Source organism: Saccopteryx bilineata, chromosome 7 (assembly GCF_036850765.1).
Source record: "Saccopteryx bilineata isolate mSacBil1 chromosome 7, mSacBil1_pri_phased_curated, whole genome shotgun sequence".
In the NCBI taxonomy this organism is placed as follows: Eukaryota; Metazoa; Chordata; class Mammalia; order Chiroptera; family Emballonuridae; genus Saccopteryx; species Saccopteryx bilineata.
In genome coordinates, this window is record NC_089496.1 from 54165079 (window position 1) to 54189158 (window position 24080).

At 58.3% G+C, this 24080-nt stretch overlaps 1 protein-coding gene across 6 annotated transcripts in view; it reads right to left on the reverse strand.

Annotated features, from left to right (window-relative positions):
- Nucleotides 1-24080, reverse strand: part of EGFR (epidermal growth factor receptor) — a 157976-nt gene that overhangs the window by 16329 nt on the left and 117567 nt on the right. For all 6 annotated transcript variants that reach the window (XM_066238471.1, XM_066238472.1, XM_066238470.1 and 3 more), the window contains 13 exons: nucleotides 23120-23236; nucleotides 21118-21244; nucleotides 20926-20999; nucleotides 19793-19883; nucleotides 18367-18566; nucleotides 16883-17015; nucleotides 14790-14880; nucleotides 13680-13837; nucleotides 12781-12819; nucleotides 11047-11188; nucleotides 10016-10138; nucleotides 9255-9353; nucleotides 2714-2899 (listed from right to left, as the gene is read on the reverse strand). In XM_066238471.1, coding sequence (XP_066094568.1) covers nucleotides 2714-2899; nucleotides 9255-9353; nucleotides 10016-10138; nucleotides 11047-11188; nucleotides 12781-12819; nucleotides 13680-13837; nucleotides 14790-14880; nucleotides 16883-17015; nucleotides 18367-18566; nucleotides 19793-19883; nucleotides 20926-20999; nucleotides 21118-21244; nucleotides 23120-23236 — 1580 coding nt within the window. The remainder of the gene's footprint in view (nucleotides 1-2713; nucleotides 2900-9254; nucleotides 9354-10015; nucleotides 10139-11046; nucleotides 11189-12780; nucleotides 12820-13679; nucleotides 13838-14789; nucleotides 14881-16882; nucleotides 17016-18366; nucleotides 18567-19792; nucleotides 19884-20925; nucleotides 21000-21117; nucleotides 21245-23119; nucleotides 23237-24080) is intronic.

A 24080-nucleotide genomic window follows, 5' to 3' on the forward strand; every position in this document is an offset into this window, starting at 1 on the left:
GGGGGGAGGGGAGAAGTGAGGCAAGTCCCCCCACATTCCACATCTACCTGCAACTTCAGAGGGTGACTTCACTGGAACCTAAGGTTTTTTGCAAATCTAATTGGTTAAAGACCTTGAGACAAAAACTCCCCGGATTCAGGGGGGACTGGCGTCTTTTAACGGAGAGGGTGATCTGGACACAGACGCAGAAATGAAGGCCACGTGAGGACGGAGGCGGGACTGCAGGAATGAAGGGCTGTCCCCTGCAGCCTGGGGCCGGGGCACGGCCCTCTGACACCTTGACTGTGGACTCACACCTTGGCTGTGGACTCACACCTTGGCTGTGGACTCACACCAAAGGAGCCAGCCTCTGCCGCGGCCGCCAGCATGTTTGTGGTCATTTGTGGCGGCAGTCGTAGGAATTCTGTGTGGTCACACACAAGCTCCCAAGACCATCACCTAACAAGGATGCCATGACCCCTGCTGGGACCAGGGTCAGGCTGTGAGCATGACAAGAGCACCGGGGCACTGTGGAGATCAGAGAAGGTGCGTTCTCCGTTCCCGAGGTGCAGGGGGTCCCCAGTGGCGGCGGCAGAGACGTGAGCGCCACACAGCGCGGGAACACAGCCATGCGCCTCCGTCGGGCTCTCCCCAGAGGGCCTCCCGCTGTGGGGCCAAGCTGTCCCTGATCCTCAGTGGCGGGAGGAGAGCCCGTGTCACGTAGAATCACGGCTCCTAGTGTCACGGGCAGCGACCGGCTGAGCAGTGCCCCCCCCCCACGCTTTTGTTTGTCCTATAAGCCCCCCTCCACGACTGCGGGACGTTGGGCAGGCAAGTTCAGGGCAGGCTCAGGAGTGATGCGCAGAAGTGACGGCCACCATCGAATGGCGGTGACGTGAGACACGAGGGACTGGGTGGGTGAGGCTTGGTGGATGGGCAGCTCCCTGGCGTACCCGGCGACACCCCGGGCGCTGTCTCAGGGAGACGAGGGGCAATGCCTGACGTCGGCTCAGGGAGGGAGGGCACCCACAAATCCCTGGGTGTGATGGAGGAGAAGCACGCCCACAGTCAGAAGGAAACAGAATGAACAAGTTGGGTCGCACAGACTAATGCAGACCTGGGGACCCGGACGGGGCAGGCTGGAGATGAAAGGGGAAGTCCTTCCGAGGCCAGATGAGCAGCTGACGACCTAGCTCACGGTTCTGTTCCTGCCCTGGGTGCACAGGTGGGGCCCCCTGCCCGCACTGACCTGTACCCGCTGTCCACACTGCCCCCTGCCCGCTGTCCACACTGCCCCCTGCCCGCACTGCCCCCTGCCCACACTGCCCCCTGCCCGCTGTCCACACTGTCCTCTGCCCGCTGTCCGCACTACCCCTGCCCGCTGTCCACACTGTCCCCTGACCGCTGTCCACACTGCTCGCTGTCCGCACTGCCCCCTGCCCACTGTCCACACTGCCCCCTGCCCGCACTGCCCCCTGCCCGCACTGACCCGTACCCGCTGTCCACACTGCCCCCTGCCCGCTGTCTGCACTGCCCCCTGCCCCCTGCCCGCTGTCCACACTGCCCCCTGCCCACACTGCCCCCTGCCCGCACTGACCCGTACCCGCTGTCCACACTGCCCCCTGCCCCCTGTCTGCACTGCCCCCTGCCCCTGCCCGCTGTCCACACTGCCCCCTGCCCACACTGCCCCCTGCCCGCTGTCCACACTGTCCTCTGCCCGCTGTCCGCACTACCCCTGCCCGCTGTCCACACTGTCCCCTGACCGCTGTCCACACTGCCCGCTATCTGCACTGCCCCCTGCCCACTGTCCACACTGCCCCCTGCCCGCACTGCCCCCTGCCCACACTGCCCCCTGCCCGCTGTCCACACTGTCCTCTGCCCGCTGTCCGCACTACCCCTGCCCGCTGTCCACACTGTCCCCTGACCGCTGTCCACACTGCCCGCTATCCGCACTGCCCCCTGCCCACTGTCCACACTGCCCCCTGCCCGCACTGCCCCCTGCCCGCACTGACCCGTACCCGCTGTCCACACTGTCCTCTGCCCGCTGTCCACACTACCCCTGCCCGCACTGCCCCCTGCCCACACTGCCCCCTGCCCGCTGTCCACACTGTCCTCTGCCCGCTGTCCGCACTACCCCTGCCCGCTGTCCACAGTGTCCCCTGCCCACTGTCCACACTGCCCCCTGCCCGCACTGCCCCCTGCCCTCTGTCCGCACTGGCCCAACCGCTGTCTGCAGTGCCACCTGCCTGCTCCCCACACTGCCAGCCCTCGCTCTGGATCAAGCCTGTTGGCAAGGGGACGGGGACGGAGCCCCACGAAGGAGCAGGAACAGCTGTTTGTCCCCCTCCAGCGCACACACATCAGGCCTCGAACCCAGCACCGGCCCTGTCCACACAGCCAACCGAGTCCTCGCCTCAGCCTGGTTTGCCTGCCTGGTAACCAAGTCCCAACCCGGGGACAGACATCTCGGCTCCTGCAAATCACTGCAGCACTTGGCAGAAAGCCCCCCAGACCAGTGAGAGCGCTGACGTCACGCCGTCCCCAGCACCCGTCTGACAAAGAGGAAGTTGCTCAAACGTAGCCGGACGACTCGATTGTCGACGCCATGACGTGGGCACAGAGGGGAGGCAGGAGACAGCTCAGTGTCATCCGAGAGGAAGGGGGGCTGTCACCGGTGACCGCCATCCCCGGAGGTGGGGGGCGGGCAACCCCCGGGCGGGGACCTCGGGCTTACCTTGGCGATCTGCACACACCAGTTGAGCAGGTACTGGGAGCCGATGTTGTCCTTGTGCTCGCGCACGTAGTCCAGCAGGCAGCCGAAGGGCATGAGCTGCGTGATGAGCTGGACGGTGGAAGTCAGGCAGATGCCCAGCAGGCGGCACACGTGTGGGTTGTCCACGCTGGCCATCACGTAGGCTTCCTGGGTGGACGAGAGGAGGGACGGCATCAGAGAGGCTGCCCACGGGGGGGGGGTCAAGGGAGAGGCGGGCAGACCCCTCCCAAGTAAAGGAGCACAAATATCATTTCAGGTTTGAAAATGCGTCCTTGGGGAAGACAAGCTGGCTCCTAAGGCGGACATTTCCGCAGGGTCTCTTATGGATTAGGCTCTGGTATGACCAGGCACTCTGTGAACCCCCCCCCGGGGGAATGTCGGGTCTCCCCTTTATAGAGAGCCCAGGCTCTAGTCACCGCTGACGAAAGGATGAAAAAGGGACCCTAAGTCTCCAAGTCTGGACATCACCGAGGTCCTCGTCATAAAGACCTCGGCCTTAAAGATGCTGCCGTGTGAAATGCTGTCCCCTCCCCACGCCCTGGACAAGACATGCCCCCCGGATCCTGGGCCACCAGTGTATGTGGGCACTGCAGGGGTGCGATGGTGGGAGCCCCAGCAGAGGTCCCCTGAGGCCAGCAGGTGCCTGAGGGAGAGACGCCACGTCTCAGCAGAGCACAGGGTGTCCCTGCCCAAGCCGTGGGCACTGTCGTGGTCCTGGGGCCACCTCTGCACGGCAGGACTGGAGGACCCCTTTCGGGCACCTGTCCCAGGCTTTGGAATGGGCAGAGGGCAGGGCACGGGAGGACTGGAGGACCCCTTTCGGGCACCTGTCCCAGTCTCAGCTGGCTGCCCAGGACTCAGCGGGCTGCCCAGGCGTCCGTCCAGAGAGAGGCGGTCTGCGTTGCCCCCGTCCGAGCCTCCGGACGGGAAAACCACGCTGCTCTGCGAAAGGCACCCCCCGCCCTCCAACGAGGCTGGCTGGCTGCCCAGGCAGGAGCCTCTGTCTGACACAGACCAGTGAGCAGAGGCTGCATTCGAACCATCTGCTGTTCCTGAGCGGAGGAAGCTGTTTTATTTATGGCCGTGCACACAAGGAGGCCCTCTCTTCTGTCCGGGGGAGCACAAGGGAGTCCCTGGTTCCGACCAATAAATTCTTCCTCTTTCCCTTTAAAGTACAAAGGGCGGTGGCTTTTTACTCGGATCTGGCAGGGACCACAGGAAAGTTCATTGGAGACACTCCCGTGGGTGGAGGGGCGGCCCGGCTGTCTTTGCAGACGTGAAGTCCCCCGGGGGTGCTGGCCATGTGAGGAGGGAGAAGGAGACAGAGGTGGTGGGCCGGGGCCACTTGGCCTCAACTGTCCCCCTGGTCTCACTGCTCCTGGGACGCCTGTGTGTGTGTGTGTGGGGGGGGGGCTCGCCTCTGGCCCCTCCTCCCACAGTCCCTCTGGTCCTGATCTGATCTGTCACCCCTTCCTCACTCCACACCATGGGAGGGCCTTGGTCTGCAGTGCCCTCTATCTCCTGTGCCCTGGCTGACTCCTCTGCAGGGGAGCCTCCCCTGATCACCCCCCCCCCGCCCCCCCCATCTGACTTAAACTCTCCTGGCATCTTGCCAAGCCCCCCCCCCCCCCCGCCCACCGGGGGCAGCAGGCTCGCTCAGCACAGCCTGGGAACTTTAAGTGAGAGATGCAAATTCTCGGGCCCCACTGAGAGGCAGGGGGGCGGGGCCCAGACGTCACTCATCATAAACGCACTCTGGAGACCTCCTTCCCACCACGCCCTTTGGGGAGAGGCACGCCCACCAGCACGCCAGCCCCGCCCACCAGCACGCCAGCCCCTGGACAGCCCAGAGCTCCGCAGCGCCAGCGCCGGCTGGCCCGCCCTGCCGGACGCTGACTATTCATTGCCTTGATTTCCCCCACGTGTGCTCCTGCTGACTCAGCAAGTGCGGTCAGCCCTTGGGCGGGAGCCTGGGCCTTTTTTTTTCCCTTCCTTCCTTCACACCAGTGGTGCCCGCCACGCAGCCGGGCACAGAGCTGCCGCAGGGGCGCCAGGTGGAACTGCGCTGACGCCTCGCAAAGCCAGAATCAGAGCAAACCCCGAGACCGGGCGGCTTTTACGGGCAACAGCCAACATGCGGTGGGCTTCATCTCGGCCGCAGGCTCCATCTGGTGGCTCTCCCGAGGGGCTAGGCGCCCCCCTTCCAAGCAGAGTCTGTGTGTCTTTTCTCTGTTCTTGGGACCCTCGTATCGCAACATTAAAGAGTAGACGTTTGGTACGAAGGGACATTCGAATACTCCTTTCGTGTCTGAGAAGGGCCATCTGTGAAATGTCAGAGCCCGAGAGGGGCCCACCTGCCCTCTGAGGCCACTCTTTGTCTAAAGAGGGAATCAAGGCCCAGGGAAGCCAACGCCCGGCCCAAGACCGCAATTCCCAGTGGGCGAGCTGGACCCACGGGTGGGAGGGTGAGTCTCCCCCCCCAGCGCTCCGGCTATAAGGTCCACCGGAGAGCTCCGAGCGCCACGGCACAAGGAGCACGTGTGGAAATCTGTCTGCACTCTCTTTCCACGGCCGGCCCTACATGTAAACCGGAGAGTTCATGGAAAATTTAATAGGCCTGTGATTGCCAGCAAAGCACAGACCCCCCCTCCCCCCCGCTGCCCCCCGCCCGCCCCCGGCCGGGCCCTCCCCAGTCTGGGAAACCGGACAAGCATAACACCAAGTCCACCCTCTGCCCGCTCCTCCTTCCTCAAGATCTGGCTGGGGCTGGGAAACACATTGTCCTCATTGTGCAGGGGTGGAAATCTGCAGGCCGGGGCAGTTTGAGGGACCCGTGACCTGCAAGGCCGGAGGACCTGCCTCGGACCCAAGGACTGGGGAGCAGAGCCCGGCTGGCTGCGGGTGTCGGGCCACACAGAGCCTGGAGCCCCGCCACCCCGATCCTATTCCAACCTGGCCCGGCCACAGAACCAGGCCGTGGCTTCCTCCGCACCCCACCCCCAGCCACGCGGGGGACGCTGTTAGGTCCTGCGTCCTGTTCCCTGAGCGTCCCCATTTAGCGAGCTTTGTTCCCAGCTGTTTGTTTTGGAAACTCAAAAGGTACACCGTGAGCTCTAGCAAGCACGCCCGGTATTCCACAGCGGTGCCCGCCCCCCTGCCGCCCCCACCAGGGAGCAGCCAGAGTCCTCCCTCCCAGGCCTCCCGCAAAGGTCTAAGTCACATGGCAGGGGTGTCTCTCAGGCTTGGGGACCTTGAAATAGTCTGTTCCTTTGTCCCAGCCGCCAAAGTGATTTTTGACTCCTTCCTTCTTGCCGGACATCCCCAATCTAAGAACGACTTCACATTAAGCACCAGGAACACAGAGTCCACCAGATGTGAAACTCCTTCAGCAGGGGCACGTCCGACCTTAAGACTAAGGAGGCGGTACCCCTACAATTTTTGAACTTTACTGCTTGGTTTTGGGACTAAGCCTTTCCCACCCTTTTTGATATGGGGTGGTACACTCTCATGAGGAATCCCTTTATGCCTCAGATAAGTGACTTTGTATCAGAGACTTCCTTGTTTGTATATTGGATTAAAGGTTTTGATTTCTACACTATAAAGTGGGGCAGAGGAGCCCCTGCTGGAGGAGAGCAGAGAAAGGCCACGTGGAGGAGAGGAGAAGCAGCCAAGATGGTGGAGTGCTGAGGGAGAAGCCAGTTTGTGCAGAGTTTGTGCAGAGAGAAGGAGATGGGGAACAGAGGTAAATAAGGCTGGTGAGGTAGAAAACTTTGATTTTAGGAAACTGAATAAGTCAGTGGCTTTGGGAGCCCTCAATGGAAAGGGAAGTGTTTTCCCACTGTGTGTATTTCTTGCCTGCCAGGTGCAAGCTAGGATTAAAACTAATGGCCCACCAGTTCTTGGCTCCGTTGTTTCATTGCTGTCTGTCCGAATCAAGTGTGAACCTGCATGGCCCAGGCGGCTGTGATGGTGGCCGTGGCTACTGGCTTTACACTGGTTAACTCAGCCACCGAGGAGAGCAGCTGGGACCAGATTTCACAGGGCTGCAAGCTGGGACTCCCTGCCAGATCGCTGAGCTTGACAGAGATGAGATGCAGGGAGTGGGACCCTGTACAAAGTCTTTACAAGCTCATCAGCATTTGAAAGAAGGTGCCCAGCCCCAGGGGTGCATCTTCACCTTATCTTCTATTTCTCTGGCCCACAGAAGCAGACTTCCTCCAATGTTAGGAGTCCTAGGGGGGCCCTTTTCAGTGAAAAACGACTTCCTTCCCAAAGCACAGCTATTGTCTTGGACAATGGAGCCCTAACTCTGCCCGGCAAATATTGTTGACATTCGCATGTTTGACATCACTTGGTGAAATTTATCAGGATGTCTTGAATGAGTCAAGGAGGGACTGAAGTTAGCAAACGCTTCAGTAAGGCTTTTTCTTTCTAACAGTTGAGGGGAGGGCGCTGGAGCCCTAAGGGAGGGGCCTTCCCAAACGTCTGCTCCGCTCTATTTCTCCCGGTTAGGCTAACAGGAGCTGACATCGTGTTAATAGGACTTCACATTAATTTGCGAACCGTTACAACGAAAGATAATGTTGTTTGATCAGTATATCTTCAACGTGGGGGGCTTTCTATGCCCCCCCCTCCGTGTGAAGGTGTCACCTTACATTTAGAGGAGGGTGGGGTGGGGGGTTGAGAGGTGGGGGCTGTCCGGGGAGTCCGCCGTGCAGCCAGCTCGCCTCTGGAAAGTTCACTGCACCCAAACACATTTTAAAAAGGCTCCTGTGGGCTCTGCTTACTATATAGTCTGGGGGTTAGAGACCCGAGTGGGGATGATCATGTCTACCCTTTGTCCTGCTGGGCTGTAAGGCAAACTGCATTCCCTTGATGTTTGAGTGGTTTGCCTTCTTCTATGACCCTGTGTCCCTAACCCACCCCGGAGGCCTTCACCACCTCACCCACAGGCTCTTCCCGGGGACCAGAGAGACAGGGTGAATCACCCACACAGCAAGTAGAGGCCTGGCGGGGGCGGGGGGGCTTTTCCAGAGTTCCATCTGCTGGACCCCAGCCCCTTCCCAGGTTACTCAGGAGATGCCCGTGCACAAGGCTTCTCCCTGGGCATGCGCTCAGGTACTTACTGCCCTTTAAATGGGACTCTGTGCGTAACTTAGCAACTGTTATCCCAGAGGCGCGGTTTGTCCCTGGGGCCTCCCTGAGCAGCTGCTGGGGGTGGGCTCTGCCCAGCGCCAGGATGGGCCTTTCTAAGGGTCTTCAGCCCCCACACTGGTTAGTCAGGGTTCAGAGAAGGCGGAGAAAGTTCAGCAGAATCCAAAGTGTGGACCAAAAAGGGGCCACAGTCTAAAGCCGAGAAGCTCAGGGGAGGCCGACAAGGTGGGCCGGACCAGCTCAGAGACCGAAAGTGACCACACAGGATGGTCTCACCCTGAAAACCCTTAACCGAGAGCAGGTTGTGGCGGGGAGTCCCGTCCTGGGCCCGCAGCTTCCTTGACAAAGGTCAGTCTCCTCCTGCAGTGAGCCTGTCCCCTGTCTGTGTGCATCTAAGATGACCCATCTCTGCAATGCCAGAGGAGACTTCCCTGCCAGACCCCTCGGGGCACAGCCCCGGGGACCAGAACCCGAGACCACAGAGCCCCTCATTGTTATCTTGTCCCCCAAACGCCATCTCCCTGTGCCGACAATGTTAACTACCAACCACCCTGCACCCACAGGGGACAGGGGTCTCCGTCTCCCCGTTTTACTGTCTTATCCAATCCCAGAGGTCTCCCCACTTTGCTTTCTCCCATCCCCCGAATCCACCACCGATGGGTTTCACGGAACCCTCCTTCCTTACGTCTCTGCCTTGGATTCTAACGTATAAAATAAACTGCAGAACAGTCCTTCTCCGGGGCGTTTCCCAGCCCACCGGGATGCTGCTTCCCACCACTGTCAGAGGAAACCCCCAAAGGCCCTCTTACAGGGTTCGGACGCCCAAGTGAACACATAATAGCCTGTAGAACATTCCAGAGACTCCTCCGTAAAGTGACAATCGGCAGATGCTGAAGAAGGACGTGGAGATCATTTTGGGAGAAAGCACAGAAGGCAGGGGACCGACTGTTCATAGAGCCAACTGAGCACCGTACTATGAATTCTAGGCACCCTTTAAAATGTCGCCTCAGAGATAAGACAACTTGATGGAGCAAGGTGACCATGAATTTCAGAGTCAGAGACAGGCTGGAGTCCTACCCCACCCCCCGTGGACCTGAGCATCTGTGCGCTTCCATCCTGGTCGGGGAGATAACAGGATGGGAGAGGGGAGTCTTCTCGGTAAGACAAGGCCTGAAGGGGACACTTAGACCGACTAGAGTTACAAGAAAAAGGGACCTGCCAGATGACCATTGAGAACGTGGTGACGAAGAAAGTTTAAACCAGAGCAACGTGCCACCAGCCACGAGACACGTGGGCTCCGACATCCAGGCCTGTGGACAGACAGCCAGAGAACGAAGTGGGAACTCACGTCGAGAATTTCCTTGTTGGCTTTGGGAGACGTGGCTTCTCTTAACTCCTTGATCGCCACGGGGATTTTCACCTTCTCGCCCTCCGGGATCCAGAGTCCCTACGACCGACCGACGGAAAGGGAGAGAGAGAGAGGGGAGACATTAACCGGCAGTCATCAAACCATGCAACACGAGACGTTAGTCGTGATGCTGTCCAGAAGGGCCAGGGACAAGGAGCTCAGCCCTGCCCTTCCAAGGCCACCGGAGCCGGGAGCCATCACGTCTCAGCAGCTCTTTAGCTCTCGTGTTCCACGGAGCCGAGTCGTTAGATAAAACACCCTAGGCTTGTGCCAACTAAAAAATCAGTGTGCGTCCTTTCTTCCAGGATTCTAAGAACCCGGGTCAGACTTTATGCAGAGAGGATCGAGGGGGAAAGAATGAACTAAGAGGAAGCTGTTTTGATACGGGCTTTATTCGGATGCTGTTCCCGGGACCCCACTCGTGCTACCCGCCCCTCTCCAAGGTCAGCGCGTCGTCTATAAGAATGTTTGTCTGTGTACAAGTTTCACAGGGACATTTATTTGTCATCGTGAATATAAAAGATTTCCTCTCGACAACTTGGGAAAAACCTTGGAGTTACCCCAACTCTCAGCGACACAAGGAGCGGATGACCTAAGTGGATGGCCGCTGGGGACTCTGGGTTCCCTCACCCAGAACGTGGGGAGCCGCCTGCCAACCCACGTCCCCGGGAGCATCTGGGCTGTGCCTCCGGAGTTCTCACCTTGTACACCGTGCCGAATGCGCCGGAGCCCAGCACCTTGATCTTCTTGAATTCCGTCTCCTTTAAGATCCGCAGCAGAGCCTGGTTGGGGGCTTCTCCGCTGGGCGTCAGGGGCTCTACGAGCTGTGGGGAGACAGGTGAGTGACACTGACGCTTGCCCAGCCTCCACGCAGCACGTGCACCGGGAGGCGGGGGTCAGGGAGGGCCGGGCACACGAGGTGTGGTCATGCTTCAGCTCAGAGGACTTGCTCACTAAAAAGGCGACATGGCCACCTTCTCTGAAGAACTTCATAAAAGACACACAGGTGTCCTCGCACCGAGAGCCTTTCCGATCCAACCGATCCAATTTCTACTTCTGTTTTCAGGCCCATTTGTTTCACGGAAAACATGTGGTTGCAGAACATTATTATATGAGTGTCACTTTGGTAGCCTGCTGGGCCCCCTAACACACAAGTGTCATGATGCTACTAGCTAGTGTGGGTCTCTCCTCCTGGGGACGCTGGCTTCGGACACTGCTGGACACAGATGCCAGGGGAGGACCGGCCCTAGGGAATGACCATGTCAGGAAGTAGCACCTTCAGAGGCAGAGCTCGGAGAGGAGCAGCTACTGGCGGGTGTGGACAAGGGCCTTTCCCAGAGTTCCATCTGCTGGACCACAGCCCCTCCCACAGCGCTCAGGAGATGCCCGTGCACAAGGCTTCTCCCTGGGCATGCGCTTAGGGACTTACTACCCTTTAAATGGGACTCTGTGCGTAACTTAGCAACCCGTGGTGCTTACGTTATCCCAGAGGCATGCGCATTGCACGGGATGGATGTTCCACCATGTAACCAATCGGATAACTGGCTGCTCAGATTCTCTCTGGTTTTCCCATCACGGGAAAGGGAGCATAAGGATACAATGGCACATTCCAAGTAGGAAATCTTAAAGGTCTGCGCAGGAGGGTCCCTCTTCCGGTCTGGGGCAGCGAGGGGGCGCGCGGGGCAGGTGCGCGGGCAGGTGGGGCACGCGGAGCGCGCAGGTGCGCACTCACCTCCCTCTCCTGCAGCAGCCGGCGCAGCGTGCGCTTCCGGACGATGTGGCGCCTGCGCAGAAGCAGGCCCACGCCGAGGGCCACCACCACCACGAAGAGGAGGCCACCCACGATGCCGGTGGCGATGGAGGGGATCTTGGGCCTGGAACGAGGCGGAGACACATGTGCGGGAAGGTCAGGTACGTTCACAGATTTCCTGACCTGCGCATTTGACCTGTTTCCTGCCAAGGCTGATGCACTGACACCACTTTATTAAAGCTCCCAGAAAGTGACATTCTGGGCAGTTTCCCAAGGTAGGAAGGAAAGAAGAGGTCAGAGCTGTAGGGCTGCGTTTCCTATTCCTTGCTCCCCCCCCCCCCCCCCAGCCTTCCACTCCTACGTCTGGCTTCTTTGCATTTCTTTAATTGACCTCATCTGGACCTCTACAGATGACGGTTATATTTTAATCTGTCGATTTGAGAAATCGCATTAATTCACAAAGTAACTCAGACTTCCGTAATGCTTTTCATGTGCATTTCTATGTATCTCTGTGCGCTGGAAGCCTAGCCCTGCACGTAACATGAGACAGGCATTGTCGGCCGGCCAGGCTGGGGGAAGGGACCCTCTCAGTGCTACTGAGACTCCTCCCAGAGTCCTCGGCTTTCAAGATGGGGCCACGGCCACGTGAAATGCTTTATGAACGAGCTCGGAGCAGGCTGTACAGGGACAGGAGTTCCCGTAGAAGGCATCGCTGTCCTTCTATGGAACAGCGTATGGTGAGGGTGGCGTCTTGCAGCCTCAAACCTCGTGGACAAGGTTGTGTCTGATTTCAGAGCAGAGAGCTCAAAACTGAGGTTCCCGTAGCTCACCCGGGAGCAAGCCATCTGAATCAGGAGAGTCCAAATTTAGGATATAAAGTTGTTATTCTTAAGTATCTATGCTATTTACAGCTACGTTAACAAATATTCAAGATTAATTAGTAGCGTTGTTTGCCCATAAAAAAAAGGGGTATCTTCCTTACAAATTTCTTGTTAGTCGGTTAAATGTATTTCATGAAAATGCTGTTGACAACGCTTCTCAGCGCGTCCAAGAGGCATCTCCTGCATTAATTACTGTCTTGCTAATCTACGCAGTGGGAGATACTCGGTTTCTGCTGTGTCGAAGGGAACAGTGAAAGTTGTGTAAGGCGTAATTTGTTACAGAGGATGAGCTCCACGTGGAGCCGTGGTGAGGGTGTGTCGATGAAGAGTGAATGAAAAAAAAAATTAAAAAAGTTAATACAACAGAGGGAGGTCACTGACGGTTTCCAGGGTGGGCAAGCCATGGAAACGCTTATTATGAAGATGCTGGTTGTGGTATGAAAAACGGAACGTGAGCCGCGTCCTCTTAGGCTCAGTGACGAGGCAGGAATGGAAAGAAGTCTTTATCTCTGAGAAACTGCCTGGTTTTTGGTCTTGAATGTTTCCCCGGCAGTAGGAGGGACCCGGTTATTGTGGCTAATTCTGGGGGGAAGAGTCAGCTGACACTGAGCTGGGCACTGGGGGCACATCCCGCACCCCCTCCACCGGAAGCACCCCCCCCCCAGCAGAGCCAGCAGGGGGTCTCTGTGCAGGATGCTGAGCTGGCCCAGCCTAGGTCAGAATCGGACCAGGCAGAGGCAGTCAGCAATGCAAGCAAAAGCATGACCTTGGCCCACAGTGTGTTTGGTCGTTTCTGACCGGGTCCATTAGACACCCAGTGCTCACACTTACTCACCCATTTGTTGTGCAGCCTTCGAGACCTGGCCCCGCGCAGCTGTGGGAATGGAAAGAGAAATACACACTTTGATCATTCTCATTTTTTTTTTCTTGGAGAACTGCTATGAAATCCCAAGGCAGTCCCAGTTTTAGTCAATCGTAAGGCAGTGCTATCTCTCGCTTAGTCCTTAACCCGAGAGGAAACTGGAGCAGAGGCTCCGAAAGACGCCCGAGGTCATGGCTGCGTAAGCGGCAGATGCGGAGTGACCGAGGCTCAGCGCCTCCGTGACCTCCTGATTCCCCGCATACCTGGCTTTCGCTGTCTAATGCAGTTTGAGGTGGAGAAGGGTTACCTTGCTCTCAAGCCATTAAAACCACAACGCGCCTCCATCTGGGGACGGGGATTAGTCACTGATTTATTATACGCATTCATTCACTTGTGTCTTCACTCTGCAGATACTTTGAGCATCTGCCCTGTGACCGGGACTGTTCTAGCACTGAGCAGAGGAGAGCGCGTGTGGCCCCCACTATTAAACGTCTTTCTGAGTTTGGTTGACTTGGGTAGAGCAGTCTCACCACGGGCTCCGGACTCTCAGGGTGGGCAGAACAGAATCATTTCCCGGGCCATGCTGGTCCAACTGGGGGCGGGGCGTGGGGAGAGGAAGACGTGAGTCTTGGGCAGGGAAAGGCTGGTGATGATTTCAGACCCAGACGGCCAGGCACGGGAGCTGGTTTTATCCACGGGCATGCCCCTGCTGCTGCCGTGAGCATGGGGACCCCCTGAACCCACTGACTCATCTCAACCCTCTTCACGGACCCCCCGGAACTGCTGGAGATATTCTCAGTGTGTGGACTCGCCAGACGGGGAACGTTTTGCTCTGCGGTGTGTTCTTTTCCGGGGGCCAGGCCGTCACTCACCCATAGGTGCAGTTTGGATGGCACAGGTGGCAGACGTGATTGGCGTCGGCGAACTTCCAGACCAGCGTGTTGTTTTCACCCATGACCCCAGCCGGGCAGGTCTTGACACAGTGAGGGCCGTCGATGTGGTGGGCACACTTGACACAATTGTCGGGTCCCTGTGCCGAGGTGGAGAAATACATCTGTGTGTGTGTGTTTCATTTCCAACATGGAAGCAACTTTGTACTTAATACTTATGAAAAAAAAAAAAGTCAAATAATGTCGTTCTGAGAGTAGAAACAAGTTTGTCTGCGATTGTGCCTGCTTGACCGGGCTGCTGTTAAAAACATAAAAGAAACCGTGATCTCTGGTTTATGACATTTTCCTAACCCTTGGTGGGCGTCTTGCCTTGTCCAAACGGTTTTTGACCGGCCCTCGTGCGTGTTTCTGCCCGTGGTGGTCAGGCGGACTTTCTTACACCTCATGTTTGTGGTTCAGGGAGGCTCTCGGGGAAGCCGGACACGCCGAGGTACATTTAGGAAAACCCACGTGGCACGACTGTCCCCGAGAAGGAGGTGGGTGGGCGTCAGGGCGGGGAGTGGGGGGGCTGCCGGCCCGACTGTGTAACGTGCTGAATTAAGATTCTGGAATGCTGACCTCACGCTTACATCCTTCAAAACCTTATTACCAAGCGTGTCGTTAGGAAGGTGAGTGTCAAAAAGTTGTGCTGGGCCTTTCTTGAAAACAATTCTCCAAAAAGGATACACTAATATTACGTAAGAGCCTGAGGATGTTTGGTTAAAACAGAAAGTGATGAAATGCGTGGGAAGTAGTGGCCACGGGCTGACACTGTCCTCAGGGTGCCACAGGCTTCCGTGCTTTGTGGGAGAGCCGTCAGCGTTATGTCCGAGGCCATGGGGCAGAAGAGGGGATGGGCTGTGTGGGGACTTCAACTCAACCGCAGCCCCCTGACCCAGCGTGAGGCCGCACACCCCTTGTCTGGGGAGTGGGCTTGGGTGGCTAAGCCCACTTGGCAGCTCTAGGGCCACACGGGGTCCCCGTCGAGGGCCTGCAGCTGCGAAGGCTTCTCCCCGGGATGGGTGGGTGAGTGACAGGAAAGGTGGTGCTTACATGTCCGGTGCAGGTGACGTTCATGGCCTGGGGCAGGCATTCCGGGTGGCACTGTATACACTCGTAGTTCTCCACAAACTCCCTGGGCTCGCTGAAGGCAGGGGGAGAAGAAAGGAAAGTGATCAGTGCTCCCCCCCCCGGGGGGGGGACCCAGCTTCAGAACACTGGCTGGTGACAACTGTCTGAGACTTCGGGTGACACAAATCACCTCTCTCAGAATGTCGCCACAATATTTAAGTCCAATCAATGGTCAGGACCTGGGATGGACCCATAATGTAATAAACGGACTTGAACGGTCTCCGCTGTCATGATCGACCACGCCCGACGCACGGACTTCGCTGAGAATCAGAACGCCTTCCTCGCGCTCTGCTACAGGCGCTGGTTTTTGGATAGGGCGGATGGCGAGCCAGCAGGTGGAGAGACGACAAACTGGCCCTTGAGCGGCACCCCGTCGCCCTCAGAGCCGCGCCCGTTCAGTTCAGCAGGCAGGGAGCGGCGGCTGCGGTGGCTGCAGGGAGAGGGGGACCAGCCCTTCCACGCCGCGCGTGGCTCGATGCCGAGGACCCCGCCCGTACGAACGGAGCCGAGGTGTGGAACAGTTCGCCACCCCTCAAAGACTGTGCGGAGCAACGTGACGCAGGACGCAGGACGCCGATGTCGGATGGCGGAGGAAGCCAGAGCAGGCGAGAAGAAGACAGAACTCGGACGGGTGGCTCACGGCGGGGCTGCGCTCACTCCGGGCAGGGAGCGAGGGGTGTGAGCAGGGGAAAACGTGTCTTGTGAGTGAGCCCTCCCTGTCAGGCAGATTGGCAGCCTTCTACCGTGCCACACCCTCAGAAGGAGCCGGTCTCGCAGAGGGACCCGGCGCTGCAGGACCCCGGGGGCGCTCTTTTTTTTTTTTTTTTTTTTTAATTTTATTTATTCATTTTAGAGAGGAGAGAGAGAGGGAGAGAGAGAGAGACAGAGAGAGGAGAGAGAGACAGGGGAGGAGCTGGAAGCATCAACTCCCATATGTGCCTTGACCAGGCAAGCCCAGGGTTTCGAACCGGCGACCTCAGCATTTCCAGGTCGATGCTTTATCCACTGCGCTACCACAGGTCAGGCCCCGGGGGCGCTCTTAACGGAATGCCACCGCACCACCGAGGTGCTTGCTTTCATCAGGCGTCTTCCCAGAGAGAGGTGGAAACGGACGGAACACATCAGGTTCGTGCCCACCTGGGGCAGCAAGGAGGGCACCAACGTTTCCTGCCTGTTGCCACAGCCCCGGGGACATGCGGACGACTCCGCTGGGTGCGTGAGCCTCTCAGCTGAGGGTTCGCCTACCGAGAATTGAACTTGGTCCTCTCTCCCTGCCCCTGGCCTGAATGTCCCTGGGCTCACGCTGTGGCCCAGGCTGTGGGACAGGGAGGAAGACTTCCTGTCGCCCCCTCATCCTGGCGGCTCCTCCCTCTCACGCAGTTTCCCTTTTCCTGTAAGTTTTTGCCCCTGCCCATCTCTAGTTGTCAGCCTTCCTTTCTTATTCATTCATACTTAGTCCTTTTTTCACGCGTGTGTGGTCACTCAAAGACTCACATCCATCTCGAGATTCCATGGAATCAACGGACTGTTCATTTTTTTGGACTGATGTCAAATGATCTCAACAAGGGTTAAGTGAGTGTCCGCGTCTCTGTCTGTGGCTATAGTTCGAGTTATGTGCACTGTTCAGCGTGTCTTGAACATAAAAATTAACCCGGGGGGATGGCAACCTGTGTTCATCGAGAAGCGGGTACCACAAAGGACGGGCCAGACGGCCACGGCCTTGGCCCCGTGGACCGCCCATGAGGCTCCGTGTGTCTCAGGACCTTTGTGCGGCTTAGAAAAAAGTAAGGTCTTTTCAGAAAAAGAAACTCTGATCAATGATCAGGTTGGATTAAGTCATGAAAAGAGTTTGTTCCCGTCCTCCCGTGATTCCCAGTGGCCAAGAAACCAACCAAAACAAAGATTAAAAAAAAAAGGTTCAAACTGAATGGCTACAAACTCATACACACCACCCCATGCCTCGTTTTCCTCGAGCAAAGCAAAGGAGGACCCCCTTCCCCCCCAGAGCGCCTCACCCCTCCAGGACGTTGCACTTGTCCACGCACTCCCCGTCCCGGCTGACGTTCCGGCACGACACGCAGTCCGTGGGCTCCGGCCCCCAGCAGCCCTCGGACGAGCACAGCCGGTGACAGACACGGCCTCGGGCCTCTGAGGAGACAGGGAGCACAGGCCGTCAGGGGCAGCTTGGTGACCGGAGGGACGGCTGGGGACAGCACCCGTGAGTAACGTGCTGAGTGCTCTGGGCTCCTCAGCTGCACAGTCACGCGGGGGCCCCTGGAAGGAGCCAGGACCCAGAAAGGCCCTCTCCCCGAGGCCGACGGCAGGGAGCCCGTTCCGTACTGGACTGGGTCTGGGTAGCCCTGTGCCGACGGTGACGGTAGGGAAGGTCTGTTTGCGGTGGTCTGCCAGGAAGGCGCTGTGCCCGAGAACGTCATTCAGTTCTCTCCCTAGCACGACACCGTGGGGGTCGCTACCTCCGTTTAGAGCCTAAGGATAGGAGGGAAGTTGATGAAGGTCTTGAGGCGAGGAAGGACCAGGGGCAGGGGGGAAGGGGCAGGGGGGAAGGACCAGGGGCAGGGAGGAAAGGCCCGGGGGCAGGGGGGAAGGGCCGCGGGCAGGGGGGGAAGGGGCAGGGGGGAAGGACCAGGGGCAGAGGGGAAGGAGGGACCGGGGGCAGGGGGGAAAGGCCCGGGGGCAGAGGGGAAGGACCAGGGGCAGGGGGGAAGGGCCGGGGGCAGGGGAGAAGGGCCGGGGGCAGGGAGGAAGGGCCAGGGGCAGGGGGGAGGACCAGGGGCAGGGTGAAAGGGCCGGGGGCGGGGGGGGGGGAGAAGGGCCCAGGGGCGGGGGGGGGGGAAGGAGGGGCCGGGGGTAGGGGGTAGGGAGGGGCCGGGGGCAGGGGGGAAGGAGGGGCCGGGGGCAGGGGGGAAGGAGGGACTGGGGGCAGGGGGGGAGGGCCAGGGGCAGGGGGGAAGGGGCCGGGGGGAAGGACCAGGGGCAGGGCGTGAAGCCGGACCTGCGTCGGCCAGTGGCCAGTGGCCAGGGTCCCTACACAGGGTGATGGCAGCTGCCCGCTTCAGCAGCTGGCTATGGCTCTGAACGCAGGAGAGGAGATGCCAACGTGAAACGTTCATCCCGCTGCACACGCACACGCACACGCGTGTATGGGCGTGTCAGCCACAGCCGTGGGAGACTGAAACGGGCAGGGAGGAGCCTCCAGCTCACATGGGATGTGATGTGATTAATCCCACACGGAGTCCTGTGCCCGACAAAGCGGGCGCAGCCTCAACCCCGAGGGCGGTGTCTCCTAGGAGATGAGAAGGGTCTGGACGCGGTTCTGCCAACGTCCCGTGGTCACGTCACGAGGAGGAACACAGATACCGCTTCTCACGGGCCCCACAGGAATGACTACAGTAATGTCAGTGTTTGGGGGTGGCCCTTCCACGCTCCACATCGGAGGACAGGACGCGCCGGCCCGCGGTCCCGCCGAAGCGTGACTTACTGCAGTCCTTCTCGTCCCTGTTGCCCACGATCTTGCTTTTCTGACTCGAGGTCCCAAACAGCTTTTTCCAGTTGATCGTGTCTGCATAGCACAGGTTGCGGTTCCCTGAAATGATCACGTCTCCATCGCTGATCTCCTTGAGGGATCGTAATCCCAGGGACGTTATGTCCAGTCCGACAACCGCCAGGGAAAACCGGCCGCTGGGTGGGAGGGGAGAAAACGCACGAGGTGAGAAACGACAAGCAGGGAACACCCTTCCAAAGATTTCATTTTGCTTTCCGGGACCACTTGAGATTTACTGCCGTCCATTGGACCGTAAGTCCTGTTGCGAAAGGTATGTGTCGTTAACCTTTGAAATTTCCAAGTGTGCTTTTTTTTTTTTTTATGTCCCTCCAGAGAAAAGCTAGTCTCTTATTCATTTAGTATCTTTAATCCCTGAGGCTGAGTTGGGGCTGGAGAAAGGTCTTAAGGTCCCTTGTTTTATTCACTGTGTGTTTATTTGCCTGGGAACTGAGAGCCTGTTCTAACCTCTCAAACATCCAAATAGAAGACTTCAGAAGTCATAGGTTCATTTTGCCATCCATCCATCCATCCACCCACCCACCCACCTGCCCCCTCACTGAACAAACATTTGAGGTAATGTGTGACTAATTCTGTGTAGCTTGTGTGTGTATTTCCTGCTCTCAAGAAGCCCTGTTTCTAATGGGGATACAGTCATACGTAAGCAGATAATGTGAACCCGGCCCCGTGAGTAAGCTGAGGACGGGCACCGCGGAGGGAGAGGGCAGAGGCCGATAAACAGGGTGGGGGAAGGATGTTCAGGAAGGGTGGCTTCCAGGTAGAGGAGATGCCCGACTGTCAGAACCTTGGGGGCAGGAACTAGGGTGTTTTCTTCACCACCCAACACTGTGCGGGTCCTACAAGGTGATCAGGACATAGTCATCAGGGGACTGCTGGGCTGGACCCAAAACAGAATGCAGGCAATCATGGGAAAACTGGGCGGCATCTGAAAAAAGGTGCGGTTCTGTTCAACTGTGCCGTGCCCAGGAGAAATGGCTTCCTTCTCTACCACGCTTACGTCAGATGTCCACCCGAGGGGACACGGGTGAGGGGGAGACTCTGGCCAGCCCCTGTGGTGGCTGAGCAGCACTTCTGTGTGCCTTATTTCAAAGTTAAAAAGAAGAGCAGCTCAGGCAGGGCCCCCCAGAGAGCAGCTCAGGCAGAGCCCCCCAGAGAGCAGCTCAGGCAGCGCCCCCCAGAGAGCAGCTCAGGCAGAGCCCCCCAGAGAGCAGCTCAGGCAGCGCCCCCCAGGGAGCAGCTCAGGCAGAGCCCCCAGGTCGTGGCGGGCCCACTCACTGCAGCTCAGGCAGGGCCCCCCAGAGAGCAGCTCAGGCAGCGCCCCCCAGGCTGTGGCGGGTCCACTCACTGCTGCTTGGTTCTGCCGCGGATGGTCTCGAGGTTCTCGAAGGCGTGGAGGTCCGTCCTGTTCTCCGGCCAGGCCTGGATCAGCAGGAACCCTGCAGGGCAGAGGGGGGGCTCAGAGGGCAGCTGCGGAGACGCTTCTGTGTTTGTAGGAGGGGTCGGGGTGGGATTCACAAGCGACCGTGGCCAAGGAGGACGTGTGGACACTTGATCGACTCTTTATGTCGTCCTGACGGAGTCAGGTGACACACAGGTGTCGGCGCACGCCGAGGCCTTGCTGTACATCCTGCCTCTCCCATGGGGTCCCCACCGCCCACCCCAACCCAGGGGGCAGCCCCCGCGCGCTGTGGCCCCGAGGGGCTTGCTGGGTTCCGTGGTTGATTCCTCCTCAAGCAGAACCTTGAGGAGGGTGGCCGTTTTTGAGCCGTTGTTACATGTACAAGAACTCTGGCCTGTTTTCCTTCTTTCCTTCCAGTCCTCAGAGCAATCTTGTTATATAGGGTCAAAATCACTCCCTTTTTTTTTTTTTTAAAGATTTTATTTATTCATTATAGAGGGGGGGGGAGAGAGAGAGAGAGAGAGAGAGAGGGAGAAGGGGGAGGAGCAAGAAGCATCAACTCCCATATGTGCCTTGACCAGGCAAGCCCAGGGTTTTGAACCGGCGACCTCAGCATTTCCAGGTTGACGCTTTATCCACTGCACCACCACAGGTCAGGCATCATTCCCTTTTTTTAGGACTGAAGGAAGCAGGGCTTTGATGAACCTGAGGCCGGCCGGGAGGGGGGGGTGCGGGGACGTGATGGTCCCTCCCCAGTTTACCCCCTTCTCCCTCGACCCAGGCAGGCAAGTCACCGGCTTGTCACGACCACTGGCCTGGGCTGGGGGACAAGGGGTCAGACACGGTCACCCACAAAGTTGTGAATGATCTGAGTCTTTGCATATTGTGTTCACCCCTCGCAAGCAGGGAAAATCACTTTTTTTTTTTTTTTTTTGAAGAACATTCTAGAGCTCATTAGTCGTTAACGGGAGAAGTTCAGAAGAATGTTTTTATGCCAAGGGAGGAGAAAAGGAGTCTAAAACGTCTCTCTAAAGCCCTGCTTTCCCATGAGGGTCCCCGCGATCGCGAGCAGCACCCACCTGTTATCTCCTTGACGGTTTTTAGAATGTCTAGTTCCTTGGGGTCCAGAGCTGGTGTATGTGTGAAGGAGTCGCTGCAAACAAGTCACAGAGTGGTTACTGATTCCCCCATCTCCTATCTGTGAACAGAGCAGAGCTTGATTTTCATATTATTTTTTTTTTTTAGACCAAGGAACTTCATCTGGGCCTCACCCCTTAAATGCCACCGGCAGGATGTGCAGGTCCCCGCTGATCGAGGTGCAGTTCCTGAAGTGTTTGATGTTCGTAGCGTTGATGGACAGGGTGTCTTTGAACTCCCCGATCCCTATGCCGTTACACACTGTGGAGAGAAGGGAGGCGTGAACCCCGTTCCCGTGTGTGGACGTGAGCCCGGCGGCTGGGGGCTTCTGCAGGCTGAGAGAGGTTGGGGCGGCCGTGAGAACCCTCACCTCCAGGCTGCCATTCATTCACTCAACAAACACTGAGGGAAGGGCTGGGCAGCCGTGGCAGGGTTTGGGGCTCCCATGGTGAGAGAAAGAGAGAGGCGGTCCCTGTCCTCGCTGGACTTGCGTCCTCCGCCCCATTATGTCCCACGGGGACCAGAGTCCGGCGGCTGGAGTGGTCCACCTGCTGTCCGGTTAACTTGTGCCTGGCTCCCACTGGGACCCGTGACGCCCCCGTCACCCCCTCCCCGGCCCCCGCCCTCCCCCCGCTCGCAGCTCTGTCCTCCAGCTTCAAGGTACACGACGCGGACATTCTTTTTGTTTTATTTTTTTAAATCAAAAAGTAAGATGCATTCCTTGAAGAAAATGTGGAGAGCACAGAATAAAGAGGAGAAAGGGGACCAACCATCCCCCTGTCATCAGTGTTTTAGAACACTTCTTTCTGGCCAAGCAGCAGGGTTGGGGTCACACTAGATGTGTAGCTGGTCTGTTGTCCTGCCCGCCCCCCATGTCTGATGCTGGGCACATCTGTCCTGTCATGAACACGATTCACAAGCATGACCTTTTCATTGCTGTCTGCGGTGACCTCGCAGGGAATACGCTAAGAACTTTCATCAGGCGGTGAGATCGCTTCTCTTCCATGGTGTGGACGCAAGGCAGACGCTTTGATCTGCGTCCTGTGGTTACATTAGTCTCCAGTGGCCTTGTCCACACTGTGAGCTTGATTATTAATTTCTATCCACTCCTGAATTTCCATCTCAAATGTCACCTGCATTTCCTGCACACCTGGCCTAGACTGACTGTCACCACCTCGGGTCGGGGGACAGGGAAGGAAAATAGGGGAGTGCCAGTGAATGGCTCTTCTTCCTTTTTTAAAGATTATCTTTATTGATTTTTCAGAGAGGAGAGAGGGAGGGTGCAGTGAGAAGTACCACCTCGTAGTTGCTCATCATTTGCTTTGTTGTATCTGCCTTGACCGGGCAGGCCCAGGGTTTCTAACCGGCGACCTCAGCGGTCCAGGTCGAGGCTCTAACCCCTGCGCCACCATAGGCCAGGCGACAAATGGTTCTCGATCAAGGAGGCGCGGGGACAGGCTATCCAAACGGATCCCACGAGCCGTGGTTGGATTCTGGGTGGGCCATCGGCCGGAAGTGACTCCCTGGGATAGTGGGGTGGCGTTTAAAGGAAACCCCAGTGCTGGGTAGGAGGGGCGAGTGGGTGCTGCGGGCAGCTGTCTCCCGCCGCTTAGGGGGCCCCCGGCGGTGGGGAAGGGGAGCTGCCCTGTGCCGGGGGACACGGAACACGACCGCCGTGGTTACGACGCGGCTCAGGGGACAGGTACACGCATGCACGCCCCGACCCACAAGCACGGAGACCCTGAGGGCGGTGCGGCAGAGGGTTCAACGCCGGGGACTCTGTGTGAAGGGCGTGTGGAGGTTCACAGTGCCATCGGGGTGCCGTGTTGGGGTGTTTGGAAATGCCCACAATGAGAGAGACAGAAAAGAGCAGCTAGGGACGGGCTGGCCTTGAGGACGCTCCAGGGACAGGGGGGGCAGAGAGGACGGAACACGCTTCTGGGCCCAGGGGGAGAGGTTCACTCAGATCGCGTCTGCGTGGCCCTGCGCAGCCTGGCAGGCGCGGGAGAGCCCTGGCCCCAACCCCAACCCCCGGCCCCCACCCCACCCGAGCAGCCTGGCAGGCGCGGGAGAGCCCGGCCCCCCCCAACCCCCCCCCCCCCCAGGAAGCCGCGTCTGGTGCCGGCGGGCTCCTACCTTTGCGACAGGGCCCTTCGCACTTTTTGCACTTGCGGACGCCATCCTCCTCCACCTCGTAGCTGTCGGCGTTGCAGGCCCGGACGCAGGACCCGTGGTCTGTCACCACGTAGTTCCCTGGGGTGGGTGGTGGGGGGGAACACAACAAAAGGCAGGTGACGAAAGCAGCACCAGGTGTCTCTGGGGCTCGGGCCCCTCCCGAAATGGGGCCGATGAAAAGCACCCCTGGTCCTCTAGTTCTGTTTGTTTGAAGGACAAAGAGAATGCATCACGTTGGAGAGTTTTAATAAGCTTTCCAGACGGCGATCCGGAAAGCAAACCCTCTGGGTGACAGGTGGGGAACGGGGTGGGCTCGAGAGGAAACATCTCGGTCGCTCCCCACTCGAAACACCTCTTCACAACTCGTGTAATTCTGGGTGAGGTTTCTACCTTCCAGACTTGAGACTAAAGCTGGAATATTTATTACAAACACGCGAACCTAAACAAAGACGCCTCGTTCATCAATGCTGCCACCCTGGGGGTCCCACTGGATTCTCGGGGCCGGTCCTCTGCGGCCTGGCCATGGATGCTCAGACCAGCTGGTCTGCGTCCAGCCGGGTGCATCAGCCCTGTCCTCCTGGCCGGCCCCCCGCCCTTGAAGTGAGGGACGGGGGCTCATAGTCACACAGGCGTGAACACTCTTCAGGAGCTCTCTGTGCTTCTGCTGTGGACTTTCCCACATAGACCCTCAGCCACAGTCCCGGCCCCTCTGTCGTGTTTCCCTCACAGACCGTAGGGCCGTGTGCTCTCAGGCTCGGTGTGTTCTCCTGTGAGTTTCAAATGGCCTGTGTTCAGCCCTCTCTCTCCAAGAGGAGATCTGGTGTCACCCTCATGACAGATTTTTCTCTCTCTCTGTCATTGACTTCATCGTGGCTTATGACTCCTATCCGTGTGTTATTTGTTTTTTTCTTTTTTCTTTTTT